The 13522-nt window shown below is 45.6% G+C and overlaps 3 protein-coding genes across 3 annotated transcripts; 1 reads left to right on the forward strand and 2 right to left on the reverse strand.

Moving 5' to 3' along the window:
• Positions 1–1744: 1744 nt before the first annotated feature.
• Positions 1745–6673, reverse strand: LOC131216490 (ADP,ATP carrier protein 1). The gene is made up of 3 exons (XM_058211000.1): positions 6408–6673; positions 5286–5782; positions 1745–2432 (listed from the first exon to the last, which is right to left on the reverse strand). Exons 1-3 carry the CDS (start codon positions 6568–6570, stop codon positions 2187–2189), a joined length of 906 nt encoding a protein of 301 aa, XP_058066983.1. The 5' UTR covers positions 6571–6673; the 3' UTR covers positions 1745–2186.
• Positions 6674–8436: 1763 nt separating this feature from the next.
• On the forward strand, positions 8437–10161 carry LOC131206534 (GDP-mannose 4,6 dehydratase). The gene is made up of 2 exons (XM_058199115.1): positions 8437–8631; positions 8692–10161. The coding sequence occupies exons 1-2, from the start codon at positions 8557–8559 to the stop codon at positions 9706–9708; spliced, it is 1092 nt and encodes a 363-aa protein (XP_058055098.1). The 5' UTR covers positions 8437–8556; the 3' UTR covers positions 9709–10161.
• Positions 9977–11985, reverse strand: LOC131206533 (F-box only protein 9). The gene is made up of 3 exons (XM_058199114.1): positions 10946–11985; positions 10557–10868; positions 9977–10496 (listed from the first exon to the last, which is right to left on the reverse strand). Exons 1-3 carry the CDS (start codon positions 11653–11655, stop codon positions 10190–10192), a joined length of 1329 nt encoding a protein of 442 aa, XP_058055097.1. The 5' UTR covers positions 11656–11985; the 3' UTR covers positions 9977–10189.
• Positions 11986–13522: the final 1537 nt, after the last annotated feature.

Below are 13522 nucleotides of genomic sequence, written 5' to 3' on the forward strand. Positions count from 1 at the left end.
GGTAAGCGCACTTTTGTTTTGTTCACTTTCAATCAAATAACCAAAGTGACCTTTGCTATGGTGTGTACAGGTTTGAACAGCTTTCTACTTGGCGTACAGTCGGAACAAAATGCGGCAGTTTGTACGAAAGGGCTCTTCAAAGAGAGCCATGCTTTTGCCAGTGAGCTGGTTGATAGATACAAAGAAAATTTCAGGGTGGAGATGCGCAATCGTACAGACCAGATTCTGTATGGGCCTGTAGAACCGAGAGGAAATTTGTTCGGAGATAGGCAGTTAGAAAAGATTCGCGAAGTAGTGAAGGCGCAGGAACGTAACATTGCTGCCCTAAAAAGCTCACCTCGTATGTTGCAATTTGAAAGAGAAAAGAACGAGGAAGATGCGATCAAGCAGGATCTCGCAGACATTGAATGTGAAACCGCAAAAGTTCGTCAAATCTATGCTGAGGAAGAGGGAAAAATCTGCAGCATCTTGGTGAAGATTGGTATCAATATCGGAGAGGAGATGCTGCGAATTAACGAACTGAGTAACAGTAATGTAGATCTTATTCGGCATCGTGAAAAAAATCCCCAGGATTTGAAGCTATGTTTAACATCGCATAAATTGCTCGAGGAAACCTTTTCAGATCGGCAGATGTTGAAAGGAGCTGATGGCAAGCAATTTTCTGTGCTTTCTACAAGCATGCTTTCTTCCGGTTGCCATTTTAAAAACCCCAACGATTTTCCTGAATTGTTGCAATTATTGCAATCAACGAAATGGGAAACTAATAACCAAACAAAACAAAATAACATAGAAAACAAATTCAAATATTCCAAACGAAGCGAAGAGAATAAGAAGCGGTGTAAAACGGAAAATTGGAAAAAACGAGATGCACAATCGGATAGTGGTCCACCGTGCAAGAGAGTAACTAACTCGACCTGCTATAGAAGAACCAAGCATCGCAAACAGGAAACGAATGTTTTGACTGTAGCTCACGGTGGATCAAACGGTATAATTCCCAGCATATCGATTGCTTCCTAAAACGACAATCGCAATCGAAAAGGTGGACCCGAATGAACGAAAAGGAACGTCTGCGGAGGGTAAACAGCTGCTGCCTGAAGCAGTCGTAAAGATACAATCACATCTTAAACGCAGCCTGCTTACGAAACCATTGGCCGTCAAGCAAATTAATAAAACAGAAATCAGCACCAGTCACCGCATATTGCTAAGCCGTTAGGAGATAAATCCGGATCTATCAAAAGTTCAAAATGTCGTTCAAACAACGTCGAACGAATCCAAGTAATCCATGACTGTACTCGAAGCTCGCAAAACTGGGTCGCCAGAGAATAGTGAAAGCCGCTTGAATGTATTAAAATCCAAGTTCAACTATCCAAAAAACGAGGTCGAGTTTTTGGCGCCCAATGCGACGAGAACTAGCATAGGAAATGCAAATCGCATCCCAGTTTCGATTTTGTCTTCGACAAGCAATTGCCGATGGCTTAAGATCAGGGTATTTTGTAAGCTTAGTAGTCGCCAAAGCATGTTTATCAATTGAAACACTTTAAGCGAAGAATAAGCAGAGAATTCCATAGGAAGAGCAATTGAGCCGAATGTTACAGGCTTTGATAACTATAAATTTAATTTGCAACGAAAACTTAGCTTAAAACTATTTTGCAACCAACAGATGGTTTCGGTAGGTGATCATTGTTGCTTTGTCACCGTATGACCATCCTGTGGCCATTTCTCATCCGGTTTCACTTTCGATCGCTACTTTAAAATAAATACCTATTGTTTATTTCTTTTTTCAACGATGGTCATATTTCGAATCTATTTTTCTTTTTTCTGTTTAATTATGGTTTTCTGTTCCTTTTGTTGCATTGCACTCGTTTTAATCCGGGAAAAGCAAGAACGACGGCACGATAGCGCGCGATTTCTGTGTCTCATGCTGCGCTTCGCTCAAAGTTCGAGTGACCCGCGCACTGCATTTGTTGCACTGTTGCCTTTGCTGTTGTTTGGTATAATGCAGTGCGATTTGGAGCGTGTATGCGATGATTTCTTTCTGTCTGAGTGGGAGTCTGGGTAGCACAGCCGGCAGTAGCAGTAGTAATAGTTGTAGCAGGTTCACGCGCTCACAAACTCGGTGTGCTTTTGCTTGGCCAGCTCAGCTTAGCTCGACACACCACCTTTCCATTACTAAATACAACTAGAGCTTAACCCAACAGAGCCTTAACTTCGTCGTAGAAGACGAGCACCAGCGCACCGCCAGTACCACGCAGGACGTTGGAGAACGCACCCTTGAAGAATGCGCCGCTACCCTCCTGTTTGCCGATCTTGACCCAGCAGTCGAGCGTGTTCTTGTACATAATGTCAGCCTTGGCACGGCCAGACTGCATCATCATTCGCCGTCTGACGGTGTCGAACGGATACGAAATAATACCAGAAGCCGTCGTCACAACCTGTTCATGGAGAAGACCGGGAAAACATGTTATTAATGAGATTAAAACAATTAAATGTGTTTAAGAAATAGTATGTGACTTTTAGTATCAAATAAATGTTTATGTTCATTTGAACATGTGAGAGCATATTATTCACGGCCAGTTTTAGTTATCATACGCATCCTAATTGTAAAATGATTTCACATGTCTCAAATGATGGTATATTGAAGAGAGCTCATTGACACAACGCCCGGTAGCATGCGTAGAGGGGCCCCTCGCCTAGGGCCATTTTCCTCGCCTTGCCTGCCATTACTAAGCGGGCGCCGTCTCGATGATGTCTCGCTCGCCGGGGCCTTATCTATTAGCGCGCATTTTTTCAAGGCTATCAAATGCGGTAGAATCCCGTTTCTAAGAAGCTGCTGATAAGCAACAAGCCACGAGTGGACGACAAAAGTTATCATGTGACGTTGGAGTTGTTTGACGGGTACAATTTTCGTTCCTTGGTTCATTAACATCATCGAGCGTAGCAACTCAATCGGACATTAAAACGTCGGCGAGAAACATCAGAGTAAGCAGAGTAAGCCGTTGTTGTGCTCGTTCTTTAATGCTCTCTCTGTTCAATCTCAGAATTGTGGGACCTGTTTTGAAATCCAGATGAAATGAAAAATCATGTGTTCCGCAGTAGAAACCATGTGACCCGAATCCGACGACATCCCAAATTATTGTGGCGCTGCGAGCGGGGGGAAGTGACGTACGGTTCAAAAATAATCCTTCTCCGAGTCGGTTTAGGGAGTGTTGCTATCGATTACCGGCAACTTTGGATCCAAGGCCACAGAAGGAGTTGTGTGGTTGTGCAACGAGTTTCGTTACGTCACAGTCAAGTAGTAGTAAAAAGCGGAAGGCGAGCAGCGTGTTACATAACATAGCGAAAAGCATACCCTGCTGACAGGATGTAATGTAATTGTTTCGATTGCAATTGTTTTTTTTTTGTTTTTTTGCAATTGCAATTGTTTCTAAAATTCCAATACTACACGCACCACACGATTTAAGATTTTTCTTCCTTAAGAGACACCACAATTAACAAAGTTTTAGCGTCGCTGGGCTTTCTGCCTGAAGAGGAAATTTCACAAATCGCTAAATGGATCATCACCACCACCGTCGGTAGTTTACCTTTTTCTTTAAGCGGGACTTTTTTACTATAAATATCCGCTCAGCTGGCAACTACACAGCAGCATATCACACAAGACCTACGCGGGGAAGCGATGCTGTCAGCCAGAGTTTTCCTTTTCTCTGGTATTCTCAGAAGAAGCGGCTCTACAGTAGGCTGATTGAAGAGCACGGGCGTCGCCGTCAAGTGTTTGCAGTAGCGTGCAAGGGCTGCTATGGGGGGCAAATGTTTCGAAATCTTTCTTTCATCGGGGTGACGATTGGAATGAACCACACGCGTGCTAAAGTGCAGTTCAAAAGTCAATGTATTGCAATGCAACCAATGGCGCATAGGTACATCTCCTTTCATCCAAAATGCCTCAGTTGGGTTCTTTTTTCAGGAATCTCTTCGTAAGATTCGAAAGATCTTCGAAGACTCGAATTAATCAGAGCAAGCTAAGCTGCCCAGATGCACTTTCAATGCAAACGAATTAGCGTTTTGCACTTGCAACACTCGGTATGGTCAAGAATGATTCGATGTTCGCATCCGTACCCATCCATAGTAGATGCTGTTGATTTTTTCCACCAATTGATTTGACCTTGAATCTAGTGGGGGCGAAATAGAAGTATCCAACTAGCGAGGCGCTAGGCAAAGTAAACGAAAATACCCTTCCTGCAGCAGCAATTCATGGAGCATTTCCTTTTAGAAACCCCATTTGACATTACCTTAGAACGTCAAACATGACCAGCAAAAGAAAATTGAGCTCGTTTACTAAAAAGAAAAAAATACTGGGAACAAAAATGGCTTTCCACTCTCTAAATATAAATACATATGACAATAAAGTGTACGCGAGATGGCGTAGGGACGCGAATTGTGTGTCTGTGCGTATGTCGTGTGAGATGGTGTTGTATAATCACCATCTAAATGCCGTGTAGAACTCTGGGTTCTCCGTCAGCACATCACAAGCGAAAAGAAGTTATGCAAACACATTCCAAAGTACACGCTGAATTTGAAGCAATCACTGTCAAACGGGTGCGCCACAAGTAGGCATTGGCATTGTAGAGTGGTATTCTTGGAGAAAAATTTATCACTTGCGTCATGACCTGCGCGTCACTCCGTATGCTAGTAGTAGTTGCAGTTTAGGAAGTAGTACAGCGCTGATTACACCAACGATCCCATTATAGAATTCATCGATTTTACGAGCAACGGAAGCCACGATTATGCTCCGAAATAAGGGCTTCCGCGGTGCAGAGGTTGAGTTGAATGGTGTTTACGTAACCACCCAGACTGAAACCAGCTGATTTGTCAATATGATCAGTCTGCCCACGGGCGCCAATCTCTAACCCTAAGGGCGAGTCGCGTATTCGTAAACTATTTGCTGAATGAGAGGAGTAAACTACTTTTAGCCTTTTCTCCGCAGATGGCTATCAGCAGAATCCGTGCCAATGGCCACAACTCATAATAATCTGATAATGCGCTGGGGACAACCGAGACGCATTTACTACAGCCGTTTCCTAGCATCTCGCGTCTCGTTAATCGCTGTGGCAACAGTTTCAAGTCACGGACAAACAAACGTGTCATGTGTCCTATTGGCCAACCACCCCTTTCTTCCTTTTACCTCATAGTGGAATTATCCCTGTACAGCAAGGTTCGAAGGCGCATTTTTACACTAATCGGTAGCGCGTTATTTGGAGAAAAATGTGACGTAACGCTCAAGGACCACTTACCTGTGCGATGGCCCAAGAAACGAAGATCGAAGTGTTCTTCGGGTCTGGCAGCATTCCCTTGGCGGTATCGAAGCAACCGAAGTAGGCCGCACGATAGATGATAATACCCTGAACGGACACGTTGAAGCCACGGTACAGACCGATGATGCCGTCCGACTTGACGGTCTTCTTCAAGCAATCCAGCAGACCGGTGTACTCGCGTTCACCAGCGCCGCGGCCAACGTCGGCACCCAGACGTGTACGGGCGAAGTCAAGCGGGTAGACGAAGCAGAGCGACGTGGCACCGGCAGCTCCGCCGGATCCGAGATTTCCGAGGAAGTAGCGCCAGAACTGGGTGTTCTTGTCGACGCCGCCAAGGAAGACCTGTTTGTAGACATCCTTGAAGGCGAAGTTCAGGGCCTGCGTCGGGAAATACCGGATAACGTTGGCCAAATTACCGCGCCAGAAGGCACCGATGCCCTGCTCCTTCGGGATGCGAACGAAGCAATCGACGATACCTATAGTTGAGCCGTGCGAAATTAGTGTTAGACTCGGTAAGTTTATCGTTTTGTAATAAAAAAAAATGCCTTAAAGTCCGTGCACTCTGTTTGGTTTGTCTTTCAAATGTGTTTTCTATCGATTTTCTGCCTGCTTCGGGCGTTTTATTAGAATGGTTCCAGAGTGGCTAGCACCACTTGTGACCAGCGTTACATAACCAACAATTTTTCGCATCACGTGAAGCGGTGTGTGGTGTGATATGGGCAAAAAATTAGCAAAAAAAAAATTAATTTTCAAGGAACACGAGTTGACCACGGCAGGGACAACCCTTAATATTCGCCATTTCCTAGCCGTTTGTATGTGGTTTTAGAGGCTTTTTTGAACGTAATGCACCAGCCTCGGTGATTTCGAAGGTTAGGGAAAAATTCAATCCAACATGGCGTCGCAAATTTGCGCACACTTCCACATGCTGTCAATTTCAAGCCGGAACTCTTGGCGCGGTTTTTCCCTTTACAGCGTGTTCCTGTGGGTTTTTGGAACGCGCTTTGCGATGCCGGCAATGGCGGAAAATGCCACCTGAGGGTCGCACAAACACTCTTCATGCCGCTAGTCGGCCATAGGCCAGAAATGCAAATTGGGACTCACCTTTGTACTGCTGCTCTACTTTGATCTGCTTCGAAGCAGCCTGGACCTGCAGCAGCAGCTTGACGCGCTCGATCGGTGCGACGGCCGTTTTCGAGACGGCAGCGGAAATGCCGCCGGCCAGGAAATCCTTTGCGAATGCGTAGGGATCGGCTTTCTTTGCCATTTCGGAGGTTTTTCTGGGGTTTTTCACTGGCAAACTTGAAAACGGCGGAGCGCACGCGGTCGAGGCCTAACCCGTTCGGAGGCACAATTCAAAGAGAATAAGTAAAGAACACCGTTCCACGCGCTGACGAGTGCGAAACGGTATGTTGAAAAGGTACTGGGGGCCACATGAGGCGTAACGTTATGTTTTTGACATTACAGATTAATGCCAAACTGCTGCGCCTCTGTCAAAACGTTTATGGGTCGGCCGAGGCGTAAACCCGAGCGTAAATACTTTTTGCATAAGCTTTGCTTACAAACAGAGGATAATATAAGCTCTTATTTGCTGGTTAAACAGGTTAAACAGAGAAAAATATTCATAAATCAATTTATTTCTCTTCTGTTTCTTTTTTCTCGAACCAAAAACACGAACGTAAACACGTTTGGCGTTTCGGTTTTATATTTTTGCTGCCACACGAAGCGTAAGCGATTTGACATTACAAATTAATTTTACGCTAGTTTTCACGCCTCATGTGGCCCCCCAGTCATATTTCTCTATTCTCTCGATTCTAGTTTTCTCGACCCGAGCGTTCCCGGTCTCTGGTTTCGCTTGCAGGTTCGCAAACCTGGCATTTTTGCGTTCCCGGCCTCTAAAGCCCGGTCCAAACGCTACGATAATCGCTGCAATATTCTGCGCAGACGTCACTTATGTCACTTTTGAATAATCGACGCAGATCTAGAAAATCCGAGCAAACGAGCATCAATCTCCAATTTTCAAACAAGTGGCGGTTTGACATGTTGATGTTTTGTTTTGGCCGCTAAGGCAAACCAACACAGTGTTGCTTCCATGGCTGTTTCCAACATGTCCAACCGACAAACTGCCATTTCTTTGAAAATTGTTCACAAATTGATGCTCGTTTGTTCAGATTTGTAGATCTGCGTCAGTGACATTAATGACATCTTCGAGAAACGTCAGTTATTCAGATTCAGGTCAGATATCGTAGCGTCTGGACCGCCCATAAAGGGCGGTCTACACGCTGCGATCTGGCAATGCAATATCGCTTGAAGTGACATCTCCGGAGATGTCATAAATGTCACGGCCGCGGGTGGAAATCTGAAGACTCGACATGCAATTTGTGACCAAATTTCAAAACAGGGTCAGTTTGTCGGTTGGACATGTTGGAATCAGCCATGGAAGCAACACTGTGTTGGTTTGCCTTACCATTGTGCTTTTCGGTTAAAAAGCGAAAAAAGAACGTGCGTAGAGGTTACAGTGTCGAGGAAATTGCTTTTAAATGGCATCGTATGTCTCCGCCTTTTTATTCCGATCACTATATTTTTTATTTTTTAGTTGCCAAAGACATGGCAGACTTTCGTAAATTTTTATAAATTCAGTTACACACTTTCGCGAACGTTGACGAAGCGTCCAAAATATAAATAAGAGGCCAAAACAAAACATCAACAAGTCAACCGACAAACTGGCACTTGTTTGAAATTTGTTCACAAATTGCATGTCGAGTCTTCAGATTTCCACCCGCGGCAGTGACATTTATGACGTCTCCGGAGATGTCACTTCATGCGATATTGCATTGCAGATCGCAGCGTGTAGACCGGCCTTTATATGTAATGGGACAAATACTATTGAAACACCTCGTTTATAATCATAACGAAAATAGAACAAGAACTTTATGAGATCAAGGCTTTAAAAATAATTCATTTATCTGAAAGCTTGTGTTTGGTGGACATCTGAATAGTGTGCAGAATTCAAATTTCAGACAGTAATCTGTTGTACTAAACGTAATTTTCCGAAACGAGTACTAAACTGATTGACTTGCGCTATCACAACAAACGACAAACATAAACACGTCAACAAATGCAGTGATTGGAAAGCCGGTTGTTTTAGTCTTTTTGTAAGGCCATTTTTGATCCATTTTTTCCTATCTGAGCGGAACGGCCACGTCGACTAGCGCAGTCATTTGTGCCCCTGTGCAACGTAACTCCAGGCAGCATGGAGCAGGGCCCTTCTGTGGTGACGAATCCGGACAATCGAAAGGTGGCCCTGATAACGGGAATTACGGGTCAAGTGAGTCATTGAAGTGATGATCATGGACAGGGCTCTGGCTAATTGTTCTTTCCCCCTCAGGATGGTTCTTATCTAGCCGAGTTTCTACTCGATAAAGGATACGAGGTGCACGGCATTATCAGACGGGCGAGTACCTTCAACACATCTCGCATAGAACACCTGTACGCGGATCCGAAGACGCATCGAGAGGGAAAAATGAAGCTACACTATGGTGACATGACGGACAGTAGCGCTCTGGTGAAGATTATCGCCCAGGTGCGCCCATCGGAAGTATATAATCTGGCCGCGCAAAGTCACGTGAAAATATCGTTCGATCTCAGCGAATACACGGCAGAGGTGGACGCTGTCGGCACTTTGCGACTGCTAGACGCAATTCGCACAGTGGGACAGGAGAAGACGGTACGCTTCTATCAGGCGTCCACTTCGGAGCTATACGGCAAGGTGGCGGAAACACCACAGAACGAGAAAACTCCGTTCTATCCGCGCTCGCCGTACGCCTGTGCGAAGATGTACGGCTACTGGATTGTAATTAACTACCGCGAGGCGTACGATATGTTCGCCTGCAACGGAATCCTCTTCAACCACGAGTCTCCGCGGCGAGGGGAAAATTTTGTTACACGCAAAATTACGCGGTCTGTTGCAAAAATATCGCTCGGGCAACAGGAGTACCTGGAGCTGGGCAATCTCGATTCGAAGCGCGACTGGGGCCACGCGAAGGACTACGTCGAAGCTATGTGGCTAATGATGCAGCAGGAAAGACCGGAAGATTTCGTTATCGCCACCGGCGAGACCCATTCGGTGCGGGAGTTTGTAGAGAAATCGTTCCAGCACATTGGCCGCGAGATCGAGTGGCGAGGGGCTGGCGTTGAAGAGGTTGGCGTCGAAAAAGGCACGGAAACGGTACGAGTGCGCATCAATCCCAAGTTTTTCCGCCCCACGGAAGTAGACCTGTTGCTGGGTGATGCCAGCAAAGCGAAGCAACAGCTGGGCTGGGTCCCAAAAGTTACATTCCTGGAACTGATCGCCGACATGATGGAGGCCGATATTAAGTTGATGAAAAACAATCCTTCGGCTTAAAAGCTTGTTTGTTTCTCTGTACGCTCCGTAAATGTGACTTCGTACGGCCAGTATTTGTGAATCGTTATTGCATTTGTTCCATTGTACGTCAATATTAATCATCGTTTTTAAGCTAACTTAAGAGCAAAATCCGATGTGCATTTGTTTGTCCTTACTTGTGTAATTCGATCTTCGATCGTCTTTGGTTCAAACTATAGATCGGTACTAACAATTTTTAATAAAATGCTACGTCATTGGATGGAAAGAGTGTGTCAAGAAAAAAACAAAATTCAACATTAATATTTTATTGATAGCGCTATGTAGCGTGCCAGCGTCTCAATGCAAGACCATTCCACAAGCAATTGGGCTTGTTTTTCCCCTTTTCGTAATAAGTAACAATTCTCTTTCTATTAAATAGAATACACACTGTTTAAAGTATCAAAAATAAAAACCACCACCTCGTGCTTTCTTTTGTTGCACCTGAAAGCTGCCTCGCTTCAAGCTACATTAGGGGTCCGTCCGATTCCTGGTGATAGTGCTTGACGCGCGAAAAGTACAACGGTGGGTACTTTGATGGCACAAGCTCAAACTGTGTCTTTCTCTCTTGGTTGTTCCGCTGCTGTACCATCGAGTACTGTGTCCACAGCAGTTGGCTGAACGGCCTCTTGCTGGTGCTGCCGATACGCAGCTCCATGTAGAACGTTTGAAGACCGCACTCCGCTTCATGGTCGCGCGAATTCCGACCCGGTCGCTGCAGAGCTGGTTGACGGTTTCGCTGGATTGCGATGATAACTTCATCGTTCAGTAAGCTGAATTGAAAATAAAGTTAGATTTAGTTCACGATTGATACCATCATCGGTTTCCTTTACCGATAGTGCCCGCGAAGAATTTCATTTTGCGCTGGCCAACGTTGCTTTAGCTTGGCGACGCACTGAGACGGTTCGTCTGCGGTCGTTAGCATCCGTACCTGGCCGTCGGCGAAAAAACGTACGTAACGGTAGTACTCCACCAGTTGTATTGGCCGATAAAACTGATCCTGAAAACTGTTCTCACCGGACCGCAGATAGCTGGCGCGGCTGATGTAACATCCGTGAAAGTGTACCCGTGGGCGCTTGATGTACATCTCACGCCACGAACCGAAAGGAGAACCCTTCAGCACACCCATGTTAACACCCCATACTCTAAGATATGTAACGTAAAAGAAGTTCCATTACAACTGTTGCTAAACCTACCTTAACCGGTACCGCTCAATACGCACCTCAAGCAAGCGTGGCGCCAGATTTCTGGATCCCGTGCCAGTAGAAAGAATCCTCGGCACACGGAAGCAAAGCGTTCGAGTGACTTCATATCCAGATCGTTAGACACAACCCATCGCAGGATGTAAAGGATTAGCTCCGTCGGAAGATCGGACAGATGGGCAGCCGTTACGATCATCTTCCGGTCACTAGTTGCTCGTTCGAAGAGTTTACCCGAGCGACCCATCAGTGCCTGGAAACGCAGCACCAGATCGACGTTCTCCAAATTTTCTTCCTCTTCGTCGATGATTGCCTCAGCCATTCCTTCCACAAGCCCGCCGACCGTGCTACCATCGATTGCATCATCCGGATGCTTCGACGAAAGATGCTTCTTGTCGAACACTTTAAACTCAATGTCAGGCACCAGCTGGGTAGCTCGTCGGTAGAGTCTCATGGCTTCGAACACCTTACCACTCCGCTCGAGCTCCGAGCCCTGCAGAAACAGGGAACGTGCCTGCTGCTCGACAGACACAGCTTCGCGGTTTGTCCCGGGTGCGCCATTTAGAACGGTTGACGACTGGGTTTTGGGTTGATCCTTCTTCAGTTCTTGTTGCCATATTTCGCGAAACTCGTCGAGTTCGGAACGCTTTGGCGTGGACTCCGAATCGGAGGACGGCGAGGCGGACGAACTTTCGTCGTCGTCGTCCTTACAGGCATCGCTCGCAGAATCCATTGCCGGCGTGGAGGGGATTTGTACTGATGTGTTGCACAGAAATCGTGTTCGAGGCGTCGTCACTAATGGACCACGACCGGAACTCGTGCTAGTTCACGGTCTGTGTAACGAATAACTGTTGAGCACCGGGGACGGCTAATGTCTTTGGAGCAATACTTCTGGAAAAGCAAAGGTACTTCGTTTCGCCTACACAAGAACCACTTGGCCATAGTCTTTTGAACGGTGGAGGAACGGGCTAATGTTTTAGTGGTCAGGGACCCGAAATGTGACGGAAATTATTGGATATTATTAGGAACCATTTTGTTATGATTCTATTACGCCTTGAACTTCGTGGCAAAACAAACGCGGTTCTCCTCTTCTGAAAATGGCTAGAAACGTCAAAATCAGCTGGCAGGCCGGTCGGAGTGCCTACTGGTGTTGAACACCGCTGGACAAAACGTACGGTACAATTGGTTTTCAAATCGATGGTTAAGATTACCGTTTATTACACGGTAGAACATACTGTTCCCCAATCCGACACAGGTCTCTGGGCTAAAGTCCGAGGGGCAAGAATACGATTGTTCACCGCCCTTTATCTGTTACAATAATGTGTTTATTATATATAATAATTGCAGGAATTATTGTACCTATGTTTATAGTTACTGTACATTACAGCTTACTTTCTACAACTGAAGATAAGTTGCTTCTACCTACAGACTGCCAGCCACTGACACGTTTACTAAAAAGCATCGAAAACAACGAAGAACATTTTGAAGAAATTCCATAATCCCGATAATTTCTGCAATCTACTTATTCATTCAACGCTATCATTGTTTTAAGGCGAAAGCAGTGTGACGATCGACAGGAGCTCCATTTTGTCTGGAGACAATTAACTTAAGATCTGAACCAAAGCCCAGTATTTGGTAGTCAATATGAAGGCAAACGCGTTGAAAGACCCGTTGCGATAAGTTTGCATGAAAGAACCTTCAAGAAAATCCTCAGAGGCCAGGTTAAACCAAGGGTTAAGTAATGAAACGATATCGGAAAACTTATTAAGCGCCAGCAGGGTTCCGACTGATGAGTACGATTGTTTCTCGGCTTTTGCGTGTCACGCTGCTGCTAACTGTCCACATTCCTGTGTGAGTTATTTACGATCTTTATATTGCGGTTTGTTGAAAAATAATCACTCTCGCGAAAGTGTCTCGCAGGTATTTTGGGAGCATATCGGACGAGGTTTTAAAGAAAAACCGAGTGAACACCTCTTTATAGTAGCGCGTCATTGAACTAATTGAAAGTGGTTTTGACATGGGCTCATACAATTTTGAGTTGGTTCGTTGGTTCGAGGATTGTAAGAAAATGTTTAACGGCTTAAACTTATAAATAAATGAAAACTCACGACTCTCCTCTTAGGGTCCCCGCAAAGGTGTTTGATCAATCATCACGGGTTACGATGCTGCTGTTGATTATTTAAACATAATGATAATAGAATCGGTTATGGTCCTGTTTGTGCTCGAGTGCAGCATCGACCCACCGAGCCAAGCCTTCAAACTTTACTGCACTCGTCGTCAGTGACATTGGACATTCCGTTCGTTTAAAAATCGTTTTCCAGGCCGCTCGGGAGCGCTCTGGGCTCTCAAATTACTCGACAGCAATTTTACTACCGCATAACGCATTAGCCTCGGATGCATCTTCACGCGCAAGGGCCCATAATGGTTGTAAAATCTCCGAAAACGACATTACTTTCACCTATAAAACTGTCTCCGACGGCACTGCTACCGGGCATCAGTCATCGAGCTGTTCGATGGAGGGATGCTACGCGTACAGTGTAAGGGATTTTTCTTTTCCGCACTCCTCGTCAGCCATGACCTAGACCGGTACACTGTAACTG

Source organism: Anopheles bellator, chromosome 1 (assembly GCF_943735745.2).
Source record: "Anopheles bellator chromosome 1, idAnoBellAS_SP24_06.2, whole genome shotgun sequence".
Lineage (NCBI taxonomy): Eukaryota > Metazoa > Arthropoda > Insecta > Diptera > Culicidae > Anopheles > Anopheles bellator.